A 21,580-nucleotide genomic window follows, 5' to 3' on the forward strand; every position below is an offset into this window, starting at 1 on the left:
TTTGCTTTTATTTTATGTGGTACATGTAATGGCTAAGCTTTAAATCTTGTTGTACTCTGTACAATGACAATAAAAGCTTTCTATTCTATTCTATTCTATTCTATTCTATTCTATTCTATTCTATTCTATTCTATTCTAGAAAACAACAAGCACTCGTGTGCTACTGTGCAGGTTGAAGGCTGTGACCAGTTCACATGTAATACTCATTGGGCTGTTGCAGAGTGGTTTTCGTCAACGAACACTTTTTTAATGACAAGGACGAGAAGATAACGAGCTAAAAATGTGTTTTGGAAGACAAAAGATAACGACATGAACGCCAGTCTTCGTCGGACGAGGCAGAATTAGACGAAAATGTGCCATAGTTGCCGTCACATGCTCACACTTTGTGACATTTATGTGTAGTTAGCCTACATTTTAGCAGTGTCTGGTTGTGTCACTCGTGACATGCTGCAACGCAACCCCCCCTCCCCCAAAGTCACCTTCCCGGCTCATAAGTGTGTCATCTCCATGCAGGCTTGCACACAGGTAAGAATTGTTTTCTTGGCCAGAGAGAATATGCGATGTTGCTTTAGCCTTGAAAAGGTCTGTGCTGAGTGATCATCACACACTAAATGTAACTCATAGCATTAGCAAAGCGTTCGTGTTAGCATTAGGCCAATGCTAATGGTGGGTATCCTCTTAAACGCTCAAAAAACCTTTTTGACATACAGTTCGCGGTGTCTAGGTGGATAGAATTATAGTGCTGGCCAAAAGAATTGGCACCCCTGCAATTCTGTCAGATGATGCTCAATTTCTCCAGAAAATGATTGCAATTACAAATGCTTTGGTAGTAATATCTATAACAAAACAGAAAAAAAAATTAAATCATTATCACATTACACAAAACTTAAAAAATGGGTCGGACCAAAATATTGGCAGCCTCAGCCTAATACTTGGTAGCACAACCTTTAGACAAAATAATTGCAAACAACCGCTTCTGGTATCCATCAATGAGTTTCTTACAATGCTCTGCTGGAATTTTAAACCATTTTTCTTTGGCCAACTGCTCCAGGTCTCTGAGGTTTGAAGGGTACCTTCTCTAAACTGCCATTTTCAGATCTCTCCACATGTGTTGTATGGGATTCAGGTCTGGAGTCATTGCTGGCTACTTTAGAAGTCTCCAGTGCTCTCAAACAATTTTCTTATGCTATTTGAACTGTGTTTTGGGTCATTGTCCTGCTGGAACACCCATGACCTCTGAGGGAGACCCAGCTTTCTCACACTGGGCCCTACATTATGCTGCAAAATTTGTTGGTAGTCTTCAGACTTCATAATGCCATGCACACGGTCAAGCAGTCCAGTGCCAGAGGTAGCAAAGCAATTATGTCTCTGGGTGAGAATAGGGGTCTTCCTGGGTATCCTACAATAGAGTCCCTTTTCATTCAGACGCCGACGGATAGCACGTGTTGACACTGTTGTACTCTTGTTTGGATGTTAGTCGAGGTTCTTTCTTTACCCACCATCCGCTCAATCATTCGTTGAAATCTCTCGTCAATTTTTCTTTTCCGTCTACATCTAGGGGGTTAGCCACAGTGCCATGGGCTTGAGATTGCCCATGCTTCTTCACAAAGCATGCCGTGTTGTTTTTTGTTTTTAATACAATAAGATATTTTGTCAAAATGCATACGTCTACATTTGAAAATTGAATTTATATGCAAATTGTTCATTGGCCCATTAATGTGTGTTGTTTAATGTGTCTTTTGTAAAGATCTGGTGCTCACAAATCCAAGGAATCATTCTGTTTGTTGCCTTCACTGGGGTGCATATTTCTGTTTGTTTAGACAAGGTAATTGCCACCTTGCATATTGTTATTATTGAGTGACAGTTTTGTACTCATCGTTAATTTATGTAGGTAAAACCAGAGAGAAATGTGACAGCACATTACCCTGAGCTAGCTGAATGTTTGATTTTGTTTCAAATGGTACATGCACTTTCTTTTTTCATTACCGCTTTAATTAACAACAGAGTCTGTTGTATAAATAAAATACTCTTAATCCAAAAAGATTGTTCTGTGTGTATTAACAAAGTTAAAGTCACTGCCACTGTCAGAAAAGATAAATTTATATAGAAGACATTCCGATTGCTTTATTTGTCATTATTTTTATTCCACGAAGAAATCTTAATCTACATTGGAAAATCGGGTTTGAGACAAAAATAATCGTGATTTTATTGTTAAGCATATTCGAACAGCCCTAATTCAGTGAACGATTTTTTTTAATGTGGCCAAAATACATCATTAATTAGAGGACTCTGCTTTCTCCTTGACAGTCTGCGAGACTGGCTGTTTATTGGCACTCTAAGCATGGACACCAGAAGGGACTGGGAAACTGGATGAGTGACAGGTTTGAATAGAGCCAAGAAATGAGCTTGAAAACTATCCATGTATTCCTTCAAATTCTGCTTTGTATACTATTAAGGGTCATAGGGCGAGAATCGGACTACACCCTAGACTGGTAACTGCTACTGTTCATTTTTCTGGAGTAAAATTTGAATCACAGTGCTACTTATAAACTAATAAAGGCTAAATCTATGACGTTCCAATCCTTGTACAAATCATGACTAAATAAATGTGCTACATCTAAATTTTTCAATGCTTTCAATGCTCCAAACATCTTTCTAACTAACACCTTTCTAACCTTCTTCCCTATTCCCTAAGCTTTAAACTTTCAAATATGTCTTGCAGTCAGACATTTCCTGGAATGCCAAAAATACCAAGTATCCAGAAACAATTACATTTTGGCTTCACAACATGGTTATTCACTGTGGGACAGCAAGACTGAGGAAAATATATCTTGAAAATGTTGAAAACATTTGACTTTTACTCTTGTGGGTGGGAAAGAGATGGGGTGATAAAGGGAATCTGCTGTCGGTGCTGGCAAGGACAAAGACTCCTCCTGAGAAGCAGATGAGTCTACAGGTTTTCATAAAGCATCGCAGTGCTAGAGAGAGGCTGCAAAATGGTACTATGTGACAGAAAAAGAGCATCATTCCTTTATTTGAAGTTATCAAGGTTATTCATTCTTCCTGTTTCCTTCAACACAAATCAACTACCGGTATTTGAAATGCTTGGCTGTATTTTCACATGGCCCTTTTTGAGAATTTTCTTCTGTGTAATTGCTGAGAGATCTCTGAGGCTTGATGGGATTTTTTTTTTTGCTAATGCATACCGTAAAACACTACCCCAATAGCAGGTGACTGTGTGCCAGATCCAGCCTCAGCTCACCAGTTTCACATAGCAATCACACCCGCTGAACGTCAGTATGCCAGGTGCGGCCAGGACCATCAATCTGACAATCCAAAGGACAGGTTACGCACTGTTCCGGTGCGGACTGAGCAGACTGGACGTGCTCAAAATCTGAAATTTAACGGTAGACGTGTGACAACAGCGCCCACTTTGAAGGTGTGTATCCACCTTGCGAAACTAAACAGGAGAACATGCAGGAGAACACAACAGCTTGGCTGACGGCAAATGTTTATGGTAAGTGCTATACTTAAAGTCATAATCACATTTTTAGGTCACTGCTTGACTGTTCAACAAGTTATTCAATCAAGCGTAACGTTACCCAGGCAGCAAAATATAACTGGAGTGGACAAGGGCCAGATGTACTGCAAATTTCGGCCCAATTTCGTAAAACGGATCCACATCTGTGTGTTTTTGAAAAATGGGCCAAACTCTGTATGGATTCACTTGCTGGAGCAGCAAACAGCTTGGGACGCAACTGGTCCAAAGTAGCAGAAACCACGTTACTGTGTGTCCCGGATATGGCAAACATGTTACCCAATCCGGGCCAGGTTTGTATCAAAACTGTTTTCAGTATTAAATTTGAGGGGCCGTTTTGTTCACTGTATCATACTGTTATGTGTTTATATTGTGTTCCTACAGTTCACAATTCAGTATTTTATTTTATAGTCCTTTATCATTAAATCTTTTGAAATCACAAATACTATGTAGAACCTGAGGCTGCCATGTAACTTGTGAAACCCTTGAGCTCGCCCTCTACGGCCGGATTATTCAAGTGTTCTGCCATGACTGCAAGTTAAGTAATTCAAATGACAAAACGAGAAAGCATTTACTCTGTATTGCCGTAAATGTTTTAGTGTTTGAATACTGTTAGGGACACAGCCCCCTGAACCACGCTTCTCCTCCTTGTGTGTGTCTCTATGTGTGTCACTGCCTTAATTGCAGGATTGGATTGGAGTAAGCCTGGGACCAAGTGCCGGTGATCATCGTCAGCAGCTTACTTAAACTGGTCCCTGGCCTCACATCATCGCCAGATCAACAACTCAACTCCACCAATTTGTGACTCCAGCTTTCAACTCACAACAAATAATCTAGTAATCTTGATACTGGACTTTGTTTTTATTCCCTAGATCCTGTAATGCTTGCCTGCCAGGCCGTTCACCTGTTCTATCATCACACTGCCCACCGGATTCTTCGGACACTATCTGCCACGCCGTCTAGCCGGCAATAAACTCTTGTTACTGCCAGTTTGCCTCTCGTCTCTGCGCTTGGTTCCCTCATTGACCCAGAATCTTAACAAATACAATATGTTGTTTACAGTCTTAAAAATGGGTCATCTTAAATGTGGACTGGCTTGTTTCAAATAAAATAAGCATTTTTTGCAGGCCATTAATTCATGTGGTTTCTGCTACTTTGGACCAGTTTTGGCCCAAAACTGTTAGCTGATCTGGCAAGTGAGTCCATACTGAGGTTGCCCATTGTTCAAAAAGACACTGGGGCGAATCCGTTTCACAAAATTTGGTCGAAATTTGCATTACAGTACATGTGGCCCATGTCCTAGGGTTTCCACCTGTCCCTTAAAATAAGGAACAATCCAAAATTGGGAATTAAATGTTGCGTTCCGTATTGAACAAATACGGAATAAAAATGAATGACACATTTCTATGCATTTTAGGAGTTTTTGGGATGTCCCTTTTTTTCTCTGCCAATACAGCTTTGGGCGCAAGGGGGTAGTCCGATATTTTTTATTTCTGAAAGGTGGCAACCCTACCATGTCTGCTCCAGGTATAATTTGCTATCTAGGAATTTGGACTTCATCTGGCCAAGATTGGGTAACACATGTGCCTTTTTCGGGCCAGACATGAATGTGGTTTCTGCTACTTTGGACTGGTTCTAGCCCAAACCTGTTTGCTGATCTGGCAAGTGAATCCATACTGAGTGTGGCACATTGTTCAAAAAGACCCTGGGGCAGACCCGTTTTATGAAATTGGGCCAAAATCTTCTGTACATCTGGCCCATGTTCGCTCCAGTTATATTTTGCTATCTGGGTAGGCAACACAGAGGCTGACTACCCCAATAGCAGGCGATTGTGTGCCAGCTCGCCAGATCCGCATAGCAATCACACCCGCTTAACGTCAGCGCGCCAGATGCAGCCCGGATCAGCAGTATGACAGTCCAAATGATAGGTTACGCACTGTTCCGGGGTGGACCGTGCACACTGGACGTGCTCAAACTCCCGCTAAATGTCAGTGCGCCAGATGGAGCCTGGATCAGCACTATGACAGTTTTGCCTTAATTGTCGCCTTGATTGCACAGATCTGTGAGCCCGGGACCAGGTGCAGCTGATCATCGTCAGCAGCTTGCTTAAACCGGTCCTTGTCCTCACATCATCACCAGATCAACAACTCACCTACAGGTAAGTGACTTTCAGCTAACAAAGAATCTTGTAATCCTGATACTGAGCTCATTTTTGTGTTTTTCCCCCCTAGATCCTGTACTGCTTGTCTGGCAAAACGCCTGCCTGTCCGTTCACCTGTTCTATCATTAAACTGCCCACGGGATTCTTTGGACACTATCTACCACTCCCTCTCATTGTCAATGAATTAGGGCCCCCATTACACCAGCACATTAACAAATACAGTACAATATGTTGTTTACAGTCTAAAAATGGGTCATCTTTAATGTTGAGTTGCTTGTTCTAATTAAAATATTTTGTGAAAAAAACAATGCTATATTGTTATGTTGTTGTATGTTGCATTACAATGTTAGCGTTAATAAATGGCATGAAAAGTGTTGTCGTTATTGCTTTTAATAGACACGTTTAATTTTCAATATAAACACATTACAGTATGATACATTGAACAAAATTAACTCCAAATTTAATACTGAAAACGGTTTTGATACAAATCTGGACCAGATTGGGTAACGTGTGCCATATTCGGGCCAAACATTAATGTCGTGTCTGCTACTTTGGACCAACTCTGGCCAGAAACTGGTTGCTGATCCGGCAAGTGACTGCTTACTGAGTTAGGGCCATTGTTCAAAAAGACACTGGGGCGGATCCTTTTTACGAAGATGGGCCGAAATTTGCAGTACATCTGACCCATGTCCCCTCCAGTTATATTTTGCTATCTGGGTAATTATCACAACGAGTAACAGTCCCGATATCAAGACTTCAATTAGGGGCTACTGCTCTCCTTCGTGCATTTCCTCCTCGTGCCTGGTTGGGTTATAACTGTTGTGGGATTCGTGGGTATTCTCCCACAGCCCAAAAACATGCATGGCAGATCGAATGAACAGAACAAATTTTCTGTGGGTGGACAATGATCCCTCACTTATCGCTGTTAATGGGGACCAGAACCGACTGCATAAAGTGAAAAACTGCGAAGTAGTGTCACCTCCTCATTTTTAACATACATTTTTTGTGTATATATAGTATATATATCAATAACTGTATATAAAACCCTAGTAAATTCATATGTCATCATTCGAACATTAAAGAATAGTTCCAAACATGTAAATAAAATATGAATAATATTCTGTAAATACTATAAATTAAATAATGTATAAATAATACACATAATACCTACTCTACATTTTCTCTCACACTCTCTCATATGATACATGTGTGTGTACATTTAAATGCATATGTAGATGTAAATAAAGTGTACATAAATGTTTTTAAAACTCTTATATTTAATTTATATTTATATAATATTTTTAACAATCCATGATGTACTAAGGGTGCAAAATTTGAGCTGCAAAGTAGGGAGGGATCCCTGCAAATATGTGTCTTTGTGTCCTGGCTGGACACCAGTTCAGGGTGTACATCGACTCCTGGCCAAAATCACCTGGGATAGCCTCTAGCACCCCTCCGACCCTCGCACGGATATGTAATACAAATAATAACAGACTAAAACATGATCACATGATATTAACTTTCATTTTTTTAATACATTCATGTCTGTGTAGGCAAATTCTTACCTTTGTATGAAGTTTTGCAATCTGTTTCTCATCCAAATCAGGCTGCCTGTAAACTCTGCTCTTATACCGAAACTGTAATGACAAAGACAAATGTAAAAGAATATAATTTTGTGGAGACAATATTTCATAAGAGATGTGTGTAAAAGTGTTACTAAGGTTAACTAGCTAAATCACCCCCCCCCCCAAAAAAAAAAAAAAACCCCAAAAAACAAAACAAGTGTTTAAAGCTTTTGAGGTATCTTTTCACTTATTTCGCGCAACAGCAATATATTCCATTTCTCATTTTGCCTTTGGTTTCCCAGATCCCGCAGTTACTAACTGCCTGCTCATCTGTCTGCTTGCCTGCCGACCGGCCTTGAAACCCTTGTATACAGATTGTTGCCCACAATCTTCCTGTTCTTGCATTTGGGTCCTATGAACCCCCTGAATCCAAACAAAAAAATACTGTATGCCTCTGGTATGTAGTAGTTTAGTCATTTTAATAGGATTCATTTTGGTATGGTCCTCCATCAAATGTGACTTTTCATTTGAGAGAAGTGTAAACAGTATTCATGTCAGTCACTATCTTCTGAATTTTACAATGGGAAACGTTCCTCTGCTGTAACATGTGATAGATACATAAATAAGTCATTATTGACCCTTGAAAGGTAAATATGTTTCCACAGCTTTACAGGTCAAGTTGCCCCATTCCATAATCACACAAAACAAAACGAATAATTAAAAAAACAGTGCACCAGAAAGAACAACAAAACAACATTCAACTTTTTTTGGAAAGCAATTCAACATGGCAACTTGTTATGAATGACAACAGCTGACGGAATGAAATTCCAGGTCATCTTTTCATAGGTTGCCCATAGATATCATTGTTGACAGGTCAGCTCGGCCATGAAAGACGAGCCGCACATCCGACATATTTACGTAAAATAAATGCTACGTGCACGTTTTTTTGTTTTGTTTTGCTTTCAACCAAGAATCAAGACTCTTTTGTGTCCATATCTATAAAGAATTCAGGGATTTAGGCTTTTATTCAGAAGAATTTCAATGTATAAAGCTCTTTGTTGTGGTAAGGCGGCGCCACAATGAACTCAAAGACGAGCCACGCATTCAACATATTTAAGTAAAAAAAACCTGCTACCTGCACGGTTTCTTTAGCTTTTAACCAAGAATCGAGATTGTTTTACGCCCATATATATATATATATATATATATATATTCAGGGATTTAAGAATTTATTCTCAAGAATTTTCAACGAAAAAAGCTCTTTGTCCGTGATTCCACGCCGTCAGCTCGCCAACAATGCAGGCCCCTTATTTATCGGCCCCGCGCACTGTGTCCCGTCAATTACATTATGAAATCTGTGGGTTGCCATTTAAACGTAACATAGTGGACACTAAAAGAGGAGAGATTTTGTACTAAAGTTAGCCCTCAGTCTAGCTTTGTTAGCATAATAGCGAACATGACTTTGGATACTTGATGAGAAATCTATCATTTTACCCCCAAAAAACTTTTGAAATGATTCAATTCCATGAATTTCTTTGATATACAATGTATCACAAAAGTGAGTACACCCATCGCATTTCTGCGGATATTTAAGTATATCTTTTCATTGGACAACACTGACAAAATGACACTTTGACACAATGAAAAGTAGTCTGTGTGCAGCTTATATAATAGTGTTAATTTATTTTCCCCTCAAAATAACTCAAAATGTAGCCAATAATATCCAAACCCCTGGCAACAAAAGTGAGTACACCCCATACAAACTACGTACATCCCTAAATGTCCAAATAGAGTACTGCTTGTCATTTTCCTTCCAAAATGTCATGTGACTCGTTACAGGAGTACTCTCAGCATTGCTGCAGAGATTGAAAAGGTGGGGGTCAGCCTGTTAGTGCTCAGAACATGCGCCACACTCGACATCAAATTGGTGTGCATGGCTGTCACCCCAGGAGCAAGCTTCTTCTGAAGACTGAAAGGATGCACGTTGTTTCTATTGGGTGTACTCAATTTTGTTGCCAGGGGTTTAGATATTAATGGCTATATTTTGAGTTATTTTGAGGGGAAAAATAAATTAACTCTATTATATATGCTGCACACAGACTACTTTTCATCGTGTCAAAGTGTCATTTTGTCAGTCTTCTCCCATGAAAAGATATACTTAAAATATATGCAGAAATGTGAGGGATGTTCTCACTTTTGTGATACACTGAATAGCTTTAACAGAGTGGACATGTTATGGTCAACCACATTGAACATACTTCATAAAATTGCAAAATCTAATTTTTATAGGAGGTTAAACATAAAATTGCATACCACTGTCACCAGCCAATCGTGACGGGCTACCAGATCGCGACGGATTGCTACTGCGAATGCACGATCCGACATTATTTTCTCTCGAGGGATGGTATGTAGATATGTACGTGACAGATTCAACAATAAATATGATTTTTTTTTTTCTTTTTTTGGGCAAGATTTTTTCTGCTTATGTTATGATCAAATTCACCAAACTCAATTAAAACCCAAATACACTTTAACTGCATGTGTAGTTAGGAATCGAAGACCCACAAATTGTGAATTGTACATTTTCTGCTTCCTGTTTTCACTGTTGTAACAGCAAAAAACAATAATAATAAAATAAAACAACAGCTAACGGACAAGTACCTCCAAACAGGGAACACCTTTGCTGATTGGCTGAGGGTACTCTCGCAGGACACGTTCCTCATCCAGGAACTTGCCATCTCTCCCACTGTTGGCAGGCTGGAAAAGCCCATAGTTCAGCACGTCCTTCAAGCTCTGATTAAGTGTACACAGGATCCTTTGCTTGGCAACCCAAACTGTTGCATTCGGGTTGAACCGCATACATTTCTAGTTTTGTAAATGGGAGAGAAAGAAACATGAACTAGGTAGTGAAGAAAATCAACACAAACTTGTAACATTTCACTCCTGTCCAAGACCAGTTTGGAATGCCAAACTTTCCATTGATAATGCGAAGGTTTGATTTCCAATAAATACATCGAAAATTACTCTAGTTTTGTATTTTTATTGAACAATTCATTTAAACACAGTGATGAAATTCCTAGGCTCCTTGGAGTCCCATATTTAGGACCCGAGTACCAACTGGCGCAAAAGCCCTATTCTAATGCAGAGGATTATTATTTCTTCTTAATTTGAAGGCCTGAACATCCTCGTAAACTCACCAAGCTTTGAACATACACGCAGCTTTGCGTAAATTTCGATAAATTTGCAACAAAAGTGTAACAAAATGGCTCAGTGGTGCCCGCTTGAAATTTTTCAACATAGAGCGATGAGTCGATACGTTGTGCAAAATTGCTCCAAAAAGTCCCACCCATACCAACAGGAATTTTTTTTATTTTGGGTTGAATGTTATAAAACATGCAATTTTATTCGATAAACAGCGTTTTGTCAATATAGTTTACTTATATGTATATTATTAAAAAAAAAAAAAAAGTCAATGTTTACATTACCTTCAATTTTAATGTACAGTGGTATTTAAAAGTATCCGAACCTTTTGGAATTTCTCACATTTTTTCGTAAAATCACAATCAAATGTGAGCTGATCTTTGTCAAAATCACACAGATGAAAAAAGTCTGCTTTAACAAAAACATCACAAACATTGATACTGTAGGTTTTCATATTTTAATGAGGATAGTAAGCAAACAATGACAGGAAGGTGAACAATAAGTAAGTGACCCATCCCCCCCCCCCCCCCCCCCATCCCCCCCCCGGCAGCCAGACACTTCGCTGCAGATCAGTCTAGCACATCCATCAGGAGTAATCTTGGCTGATTCTTCTCGACAAAAGAGCTGTAGTTCAGCCAGATTCCTGGGATGTCTGGCATGAATCACTGTCTTTAGGTCATGCCACAGCATCTCAATGGGGTTCAAGTTTGGACTTTGACTTGGTCACTCCAGAATGTGTATTTTGTTCTTCTGAAACCATTCTAAAGTTGATTTACTTCTGTGTTTTGGATCATTGTCTTGTTGCAGCATCCATCCTCTTTTTAGCTTTAACTGTCTGACAGACGGGCTCAGGTTTTCCAGCAAAACATCCTGATAAACTTTTGAATTCATTCTTTCATTAATGATTGCAAGTTGTCCAGGCCTGAGGCAGAAAAACAGCCCCAAATTATGATGCTCCCTCCACCATGCTTCACAGTGGGGATGAGGTGTTGATGTTGGTCTGATGTTCCATTTATCCTCCACACATGAGATTGTGTGTTACTCCCAAACAATTCAACCTGTCAAAACTGTCGCCACTTCCCAATATTGCCACTTTTATGCATAAGCAGTCCTGGTTGCGGCTTCCAGGAAATATACGCAGCGCCACACAATATGCTTCTATTTGTTATTTTCCAAGTGGTGAGAGCGCAACTGAGCATTGATTGTAACATTCCAAGTAAAGATGTCAGGCTTTCGTTGTTTAATAAAATTTATTTAAATTACCACTCGCCGCCTGCTCGTAAAAGCTGAGCGTGCTCTTCACTCCTTCACTCTTGCTCCTGCGTGATGCGTTCAATTACGATCAGGGGAAAAAACAGTGATCACAAAACAATGACAGTCTAGTAGGTCTAGTAATTTCGAAATTTGCCTCGGGCGAGTAATGAGTTTCCGGTTCAAAGGTAAAGATTAAGATTAAGATAAGCATGAGGCTTTTCCTTTCTACGAATGTGTATTTTGCGCAAATACAGGCGTAACTTGCAGACGGGGGGCTTTAACGCACCTTAAACGAAGTGTGGGCAGGTATAAAAATAGTCGGCAAAATACCCTGGAGAAAATTATCTGTCCTAGTGTAGACGTAGCCTTAGAGAGCAGTGGCTTCTTCCGTGGAGTCCGTGCATGCTATCCTCATTAAAATAGAAAAACCTATAAATGTGTGGGTGGCCTAGTTAAAGCAGACACTGTATTTTCATCTGTGTTATTTTGACAAAGATCAGATCAAATTTGATAGGGATTTTATGCAGAAATGTGAGAAATTCCAAAAGGTTCAGATGCTTTTTCATACCACTGTACGTCATATGGTATTAAGTTACAATCTAAAGTAGTTAAAATTGAGTTTTTGCATTTAGTGTTAGGGTACAGCAGCAGGCCTGTGTGTCTCTACCTCATCTGCCTGTGTTTCAGCACCTCAGTGACTCTCAGCCTACAACTTCGACCGAACCTGATACGTTCCCTGCCAGTGCCTCTGCCTTGCCTATTAGGTAGTCTCCCGATGTCAGCTGGTGTAGACTTCAGTACATCACATCCCTGACCAGCATGGGTGATATTGAAAATTGATGGATGGATTTGGATAGACATTATAGTACATTTAAAATTAGATTCAGCAGTTTACATTTTATTAAACAGTTGGATCAACAATTTGGTTGCCAGCCGATTGCAGGGCACCATGATACAAATAAACCATTCACTAATTTGGAGTGTTCAATCAGCCACCGTGCATATTTTTCGGATGTGGGAGGAAACCGGAGTACCCAGAGATAAAACACGCAGTCACGGAGAGAACAATGCAAACACTGTTTGACGCCCCCCAAAAAATAAAAATAAATAAACCCATTTTCATCATAAGATGCTGTACATATGAGCCTATGAATATAAGTCTGAAAGTGTGGCTGTTTCTATATTGGGCTGTGAGCATTTGGATACTAGTCCTAAAGTGTATTTTGCCTTTTGCCTGAAGTCTGCTAGGATAAACTCCAGCGCCCGTGTCCTTGAACAGGATAAGCGGAATAGAACATTCGTGGATGAGGTAATTCAACATTATTGTTCTGAACAATTGTACTGAATGTGCCAAATGGACCATCATTCTAATTGTGAAGGGAATGTGGCAATATTCAACTGGCTCTAGTTCCCCTCATTTCACTGGCTTCCACAGGAAAAAAAAATTGAATTCTTCTGGCATTCTTTCAGATATGAGGATTTAGAGTGCTTCAGTGTGTCGTTTTGGCAATTCCAATTAACATGTCATTTAAATTTTGGGGCCATCCACTGAGGTCTCTGGTTGAGACCATCACCAATTGTCACAATGCACAGAAATTACCCAGAGGCACGGATATGCACTGTGAAATAGTTTTGTCGTAGGAGATAGTGCTTTTTGTTACCTCCGTGAAGTTGGCCCCCCAGCAGGCAACAATTTATATAAAAAATGATGTAAATCGTTTGTGCTACGTTTGTCCAGTAAAAAGTTCGTTTGTACTGCTATCGTTTTTAAGATATTTACAATTCTTTTATAGGTTAATATGAGGTCAACCAGGCCCCAATTTCGATAAAAAATGGATTCAAATCGTGCCAATCGTTTATGCTTCGCTTGTGCTGAAAAAAGTTTTGTTTGTGCTGCCATCTTTTTGAGATATTAATTTGAGTGATGACGTCAATACATAATTTAGTAATGCATTGATAGTAGTGCCGCAACGATTAATCGAGTAACTCAAGTAATTAGATTAGAAAACATGATTCGAATTAAATTTTGCTGCTTGGAGGATTCGTTTAATTAAAGTGGCGTTGTAATGGTTTAATTTAATTTTATTGATTTGGGCGAATACACTGCCTTCTAGTGGCAACAGTGAATATGAAATAACTCATTTCACATGGCTGAATCCAGCTGCTCCCTGTTATGACCAACATAAGCTAAGTTTTAGTTTAACCTAGTGCTTTTTTAATGCATTCGTAATGTAGTTCATAGGTATATTTAGCCGTTTAATGTGGGAATATTTGTTTGAATCATTTGTTAAGAACATTGTAAAAAAAAAAAAAAAAAAAAAAAACGTGTTAGCATTTAACTCATTTGCTCCCGGAACCGTATAAATACGTTCTATTTCCAAATGCTTCAGTGTCCCGATTACGTATTTATACGTCTTTTGCGTTTTTTTGTACAAGAAGCATCTAGAGCTTTCGATCTATCGCCAAAACAAAAAACAAGCCTCAAAACCCATTTTAAAGCAATAAAACTGGCCACTTGAGGGCAGTAGCGCATTTGTTAAGAGCCCACAACTCAATTCAAACAGTACAACTTTATTAGGGAAGCTAGCAGAGCCCCTCCGCAGCTTGCTGCTCACTTCCACCGCACGCTCGAGGGTCCTGCACGGAAACGCGCACGGCCAAACCAGTTCCCCCCCAGGAACATAAGTTCCCCTGGTGAACGAGACAGTGGTCACCACAAAAAAAGACTTTAAAAAAAATCCATCTTTACGAGACAGTCGGCAATGAGGGAAAAGTTTAACCGCTGTCGCAGCCACCAAACGTCATCTCTCAGTTAGGTAAGTGTGAATAAATTGTTACTTTGCTATGAAAAGCTCTATTTGGCTGGTTGTTCATGTTATTTTGTAAAAGGAAAACATTATTCAGATGTTTGGGATGTCACTGAAGCTAAAAATAGCCGTGTTAAAGTCAAAATTATGTTTGAAATTTTTGCGTTTACAAAAAGCTCATTTTCTCCGTTTTTTCATCAGAAATTGGAAAAATGCTCAAACTAAGCTATTTTCTAATGCTGATTTCTAAAGAATGAAATAACGTATGAACTTACTTTTTTTTTTCTGCTGAAAGAAGAGAGTCTAATCTTTCTTTTGGTGGGTTCCATGTTTCTATAGCAATAGAACAGAATTTTTTGTGGGCCGTGCAAAATCAGTCAAAATCCAGTAAAATGGCCGGGAGCGAAGGGCCTTGCTCCGGTGAAAATGGCTGGGAGTGAATGAGTTAAGCTACGGGACTTTTGCTATGTATGTTAGCCCATTGTTCTCTCGTTGTACTTAGATCTTCATTTATTCATTTATTTTTTTATACCGTTTGAGGCTTAGCTCAGGTCTTTTACTTTTTTATGTTCCTCATCCGATTACTCGATTATTCGAACTAACTAGTTCATTGATTAATCGACTACTAAAATAATCGATAGCTGCAGCCCTAATTGACAGCAACCACAAGGATGATTTAATTGCTCCATCTATTTTAATTTCAATTACCGACTAAATATATACACACGTAGACTTTATCTTTGCCCCAGTAAATGGATCCACACGCTTAATAGCCTAGCATCGGTAGCATCGGTAAATGAATCCACATGCTTAATAATGTTGGCACAACCACGGCAAAGGAATGCATATCCATGTTTTGCTTCTATTGTCTTGAATCCTTCGAGATTCAAAAGTTTTTTTTTTTTTTTTTTTTGGCTTGAGTAGTGGACATATAATTCAGACTGTAAAAGTTGAAATTGACTGTTGAAATTCGCCTCCCCAGACAAGCCGCACGGAAACAGCGACAGCTGAACAAAGTGCCGCTCTGCCGATGCTGCTTCCGCGCGCGCATACCGGGAAGGCGGAACTTCGCGCGTTCATCTCTGATATTAACCCTTTGTACTGACTCCATGTTCCAAAAGTTTGAAAAAGACTCGCTGAAAGCAGATTGACAATTTATCCGTCGACAATGGTGAAAACAAGGCAAGAACAGAAAACGGAGAGACAATTCTGGATCCAAGACAAGGCTACATGTTTCTGTGCAGCAAAATCTGTCTTATCTCAGTGTCCTGTGTTTTTTAAGTCTGTGGGCCGGCCGAAGGTGTGTCCAGGCATTGCTTTGGGATCATCCCTCTCTGGCCGGATTCGGGCTGCTTAGGTTCGTGCGTGGACGGGATGTGGTTGCCACAGCGACCGACGCTGGTCTTGACGTCACAAGCGCCTGCTATCAACTTTATTATCCGGGCTGGCACTACTTGTTTTAGGACAAAGCGCGCTGGTCTTTGTCCTTGTTCGTTTGTCGGGAGGACTGATTGCCAGAGTTTGGTGTGTCAATCTTGCTCGTGGCGCACACGTTTTGGGCTTCTGTGATAAGATGGCGTTGTGTATCTATTCTGTTTCTCTTTAAACTATGGTGTGCTATTTATTTTACATTAGGTGTATTAGAGTAGTGCAGTCCTACAGTGAATATGAGAAATGATACTATTCCCTGATTGATTATATTACGTGTGTTCGAGTAATGCAAACACTTAGATGGTGCCTACGAGAAACGGTACCATTTTTCCTTTTACCTCTCATGAGCGCCGATAAGGTGATTCACTTTACTGTGTTCAGGGCCACTGAGTGGAGTCTGTCTAAACTATAGTTAAATGAATGTGTTATACTAATGCAAACAATTATATGGTGTGTGCGAGAATGGTACCTTTTCCCTTCAGGGCAGCCTTAGTTTACGGGGCGTATAGAGCTGTGGCAACCCAGTCAAAGATTGGAAACTGGTCTCGCTATTGGCTGATGATTAACACGGAAGCAAAACAAAAAAAACTGTGACGGGTGAATCTTACTTTAAATGTGGAAATCTCCGCTTACCCATTCAGAAACGTTATTGAAGTATTTCCCTAAAAACATATTTCTTTTTGCTTAACATCTAGTGAAATATTATGGCCATTTCATAAAAAAATAAGTGAAAATCCTACATTGTGCACCTTTAACTGTGTGTAACCCAACATTGAATATGCTAGTATCTTATTTTTATGAAAAGGTTACGAAGTTTGCCAGCTGGGAAGTGTTACTCAGGGGTGAAAGTGGCTAGAATTTCTTACCGGAACTCCCCAACGTGAAGGTCGCCACTGAGCCAGAAATTATATTTATTTATTTATTTGTTTGTTTTTCATTTCTTAGGGGGGGTCAAACCTCCTAAAACTACTGAAATGCAGAGAAAACTGTTTTGCCACCTTTATTTCTATGGCACATACAAAAACTGATTTTCATTCAAAATGGTATATTTTCAATGATTTGCAAAATAAAAGTTAACAAAAACAGCAATAACCCCAACCTCCATCTCCTAATTTTTGTTTTCCTCACAAACTAAAGGCCAAATCTCAATTTTAACTACTTAAGAACATAGAATGTATATTAAAATTGAAGTTACTATAAACATTTCCTTTTCCTTTTTTTTTTAAAAAATTATTATTATTATTATTTTTTTTTTTACATAAAACTAACATACATTCGGAAACATATGTACATATGACTTATATTATGCAGAGTGAAATGGAATATATTTCGATAATTGCGCAAACATTGACTTTTTTAAATCATAAGGAAATTAATAAGTAGCTAACATAAATGAATAGAAGTCGGAAGTGCACATTGACAGCTAAGATGTTCTGAACCTCCCCATCAGAGCAAATAAAACTAAATATGATAAATAATAGAGGTGTGCATCGACACCGCCCTCACGATTCGATTCGATTACGATTCGGAAGGCCACGATTCGATTCGATTCGATTCAGAGGATCACGATTCGATTCGGTTCGATTCGGCAATGCATTGCGATGCATTAAAGCCTGGGATGCATTAAAATTCTAAAGCAAAGCATATTTTTTGTGAATCATGAGCCAACACATGCGGACAGACATTAAACAACTTTTTATTGGCTCTTGTGTCACTCCTGGTCGAAGTCAAATGAAAATAGTATACTTTCATATATATCTTAAAAAAAAAAATCAGATCACAGCATTTAATTAGTGCTTATAATGAGACCAGGGCTTTCTCTTTTTTTTTTTTTTTTTTTTTTTTTACACACAGTAGCAGCCTTTCACACAGTGCAACATCTGAACTCCTGTGCAAAATCAGTAATAACAGTCACTGTATTTTAGTCACAACGACCCATCAATAAAAATATTCAAGTAAATATTAAAGAAAACGACAAAGAAAATATTGTAGTGCAGCAGCATCTTTATCGCAATATCAATCCAGGGATCAGTTCAGTTGCAAACAAAACATCAACTAAATTGCAATGTAGAACAAAAGTAAAATGTAGGCCTAGCCAATCTTATATCTATAATATTTCTCGCTCCCTCTTTCTACGTTTCAGCCATTGTTATGTTATGTCCTATCTCTCTGCTCTCTCGATTACAACTGCGCTTGTCTGTGACGTTACTCCGGTAAGGAAGCGGATTTGGGTTCCTCGTCCCGCCTGCATAGAGGTTAGATCTTGTGCACGAACCCGACCCGACCCGAAATGTTAAGCATTCACGTTTCGGTGGGTCGGGTCGGGCCGCCGCGCAGGACTAATAAAGTATTTTTTTTTTTTAAATGCGCAGAGGGCTGTGGCGCAGCCCTCTTTTTCTTCTTCTCCTCCCGTTATTTCGTTGTGTGAATGCTTTTATAATTCTCATAAATATATGTAGACTATTTAAATATTGAGTAAACTTGCGTTTTTTTCCTGCAAACTGAGAATTCGTTCCGAAAGACACTTTTATTTACGCACACAAAGGCAAATGTGATCCTTTTGAATCTTCTCCTCTGTGTGTCTGTAAAACCGTTTTTTTTTTTTTTTTTTAAATCAAACTTTCCCAGCGTTATTTCGTGGTGTAAATGCTTCTATAAATTTCATAAAAATATGTAGACTATTTAAATATTGAGTAAACTTGTGTTTTTTTCCTGCCAACTGAGAATTCGTTACGAAAGACACTTTTATTTACGCACACAAAGGCAAATGTGATCCTTTTGAATCTTCTCCTCTGTGTGTCTGTAAAACCGTTTTTTTTTTTTTTTTTTAATCAATCTTTCCCAGGGTTATTTCGTTGTGTAAATGCTTCTATAAATTTCATAAAAATATGTAGACTATTTAAATATTGAGTAAACTTGCGTTTTTTTCCTGCCAACTGAGAATTTGTTAGGAAAGACACTTTTATTTATGCACACAAAGGCAAATGTGATCCTTTTGAATCTTCTCCTCTGTGTGTCTGCAAAACCGTGTTTTTTTTAATATTAAACTTTCCCAGCGTTATTTCGTTGTGTAAAGGCTTTTATAATTCTTATAAAAATATGTAGACTATTCAAACAGTAAGAAAACTTGAAGAAATGAAAATAAATTGCTGCTGCTGCTGCTGCGTTTTTTTTTTCCGCATCACTCGGCTCGGGCATGCAAATCTATAGTTAATTGATCTGGCCGGTCGGGCTTCAATACCAACGGGCCGTGTCCGGTTGGGCTGGAATTTTTTAGGCCCGATCTAACCTCTACGGGCTTGCTTTGAATGTAAAGTAGCTCTCTCTACAGGTAAACATGAGAATAACAATACAAATGTGGAAACCAAATCCATTGCAGTATGTCAGCCAATTGAACGGATAAATGAGTCCAGCCATTTTATTTTGCTGCGTGCATTCGCACATTGACGTGACTCATCAACGTCAGACTCAGAAAACGGCAGCAGCTGGGGAAACCTCCATGCCGTCCGTGGAATAAAGTAAATAATACATATCGGTGGAAATGGATTATGCTTTATTATGCCTGTTGTTAACACTTCTGTATGTAAATCTGATGTTGTTAGATTGTTTTCTTCTTGGAGATAAAATGCATGTTTGGCAGCTCAGCATTTTTTTTTTTTTTTAACATAGCGTTTTGACAGTCGTCATATATTTCGTAATCAAAGCAACGTGTACCGGAATAGCATTCCGGCCCTGAATCTTATACCGGAACTGCATTCTGGCCCTGAGTATTATACCAGAACTGCGTTCCTGACCGTTCTGGCCCACTTTCACCCCCGGTGTTACCTGACTTTAACTGTTACCTCAGTTGATCCATACAAAAAAGGGGCGTGTTGTCTATTTTTGCACATCAACTGTGAATTAAAGAACGTTAGAACAATAAAAACACAAATTCACAAGTTTGATGTTTTCCTCTATCTAGTTGGCACTGCTTTTAGCCAATAGAACAAACTTTATCTTTCAAACGCTGTGATTTAAAAAAAAAAAAAAAAAAAAAAATTACACCCCCATAAATGGCACAATTTCCTTTCCAGTAGCCACTTACTGCAGCACTCAGCCACCACAAAAACAAGCTAGAGCACCGAAGAAAAACAAACACAGAATGCAACTTAAGACCTTCACACAATTTAGAAGAAAAACGACAGTAGACGTAGAAAGATGCTGTATTGAAACGTAATACGGTATTGCAAGCATGTTACAAGTACATATTTTCCTCCATATTGTAAATTCAGATGTATATTTGACATAAATTCTCCCTCTGTTTTTTTTTTTTTTCATATAAATGATCAGTTGTGCTGTTTTTGAATTTTTTTGGTATGATTTACAATTTTTTGGCTAATGTTAGGCAATAAATGTCAGTCAATATGATTCCTCAAATAGGAAACGAATTGCGATGATGGCCCATTTTGCGTATGGTGATATTGCACCGGAAAGGCAGGTACTCAAATATATTGAATAATTGAAGTGCTAGCAAAATAATCCCGGGAGCACCTAATATGGATACGATTCCACATAAATTTTTGTGAACAGTCACAGTGAGTTACATCCAATTTTGCACACATAAGAAATTCAATCGTTCCACGTAGGAATAATAAGAGGGAGTGTGATAAATATAGAGAGGCATCAGGTGGCTGCTAGAAGATAGTACAGTGCCAAGTTTCACCATGCCAAATACCTGCTCCTACCTTTCGTATTTTGCTGCCACACATCATCCGCATGATGTTTCACTAGTGTCTCATGTAGACAAAAATACCAAATGAAATGGTATATGTATAATTTAGTGGTTCTTATCCTTGCTAAAGGTCCCGAAGTCCACGAGTTTCACATACTATGCATTCACTGAGCCCTTTGGAATTAGATATTTAAAAAATAATAATAATACAAACCAATATACAGTATCTAACCTAATATCTAAGCAGATTCCCTCACAAATCTCTTCTCATTTTGACAGCATGTTTTTAAACAGGTAAAAATTTTGAGTCCACGCTGCTCATCAGTTTGTTATACTTCTTCATACCAAGTGTGAGTCAACCTTTCACAGAGCGAAACAGTTTTTCCTCACGTCAGATAGAGGACAAGCAGTTAAAAGTAATGGAATGAAACCTGTTAATTTGGGGAAAGCCAGTCAAAAAACCTACCGTAATTTTCGGACTATAAGGCGCACCTGACTTTTAGCCGCTACCCACCAAATTAGACACAAAAACAGCATTTGTTTATAGAAAAGATGCAGCTGTCCTCACTGTATTATTGGATATTTACACCAAACGAGAATAACCGGTGACACTTTATTTGACAGAGGCATCATAAGACTGTCATAAGACCAAATGAACCACCATGAAGCTCTGAACCAATTGGCTGCAAAGCTTCATTGCATCAAGAAACTTCATTTGGCCATCACCCTTTGGGGGAGACAGTCAACCTCTGCTTCCACCTCTTGTCAACACTGTTGTCGTCCAACATGCGTCCTAGCATGTATTGCAGCGCTACAGACAAAATCAATGTTCTGTGCTAATTATTTTGACAGTTACTGTTCCAGTTGTTTCATTAATTGCTAGTTATTGTATTTTGTAACACTTTATTTGAC

The 21,580-nt window shown here is 38.9% G+C and overlaps 1 protein-coding gene across 3 annotated transcripts in view; it reads right to left on the reverse strand.

Moving 5' to 3' along the window:
* Positions 1-21,580, reverse strand: part of LOC130917256 (SH3 and multiple ankyrin repeat domains protein 2-like) — a 525,263-nt gene that overhangs the window by 393,677 nt on the left and 110,006 nt on the right. For all 3 annotated transcript variants that reach the window (XM_057838487.1, XM_057838477.1, XM_057838497.1), the window contains exons 3-4: positions 9,926-10,129; positions 7,265-7,336 (exon numbers count right to left, since the gene is read on the reverse strand). In XM_057838487.1, coding sequence (XP_057694470.1) covers positions 7,265-7,336; positions 9,926-10,129 — 276 coding nt within the window. The remainder of the gene's footprint in view (positions 1-7,264; positions 7,337-9,925; positions 10,130-21,580) is intronic.

Source organism: Corythoichthys intestinalis, chromosome 1, assembly GCF_030265065.1.
Source record: "Corythoichthys intestinalis isolate RoL2023-P3 chromosome 1, ASM3026506v1, whole genome shotgun sequence".
Taxonomy (NCBI): domain Eukaryota; kingdom Metazoa; phylum Chordata; class Actinopteri; order Syngnathiformes; family Syngnathidae; genus Corythoichthys; species Corythoichthys intestinalis.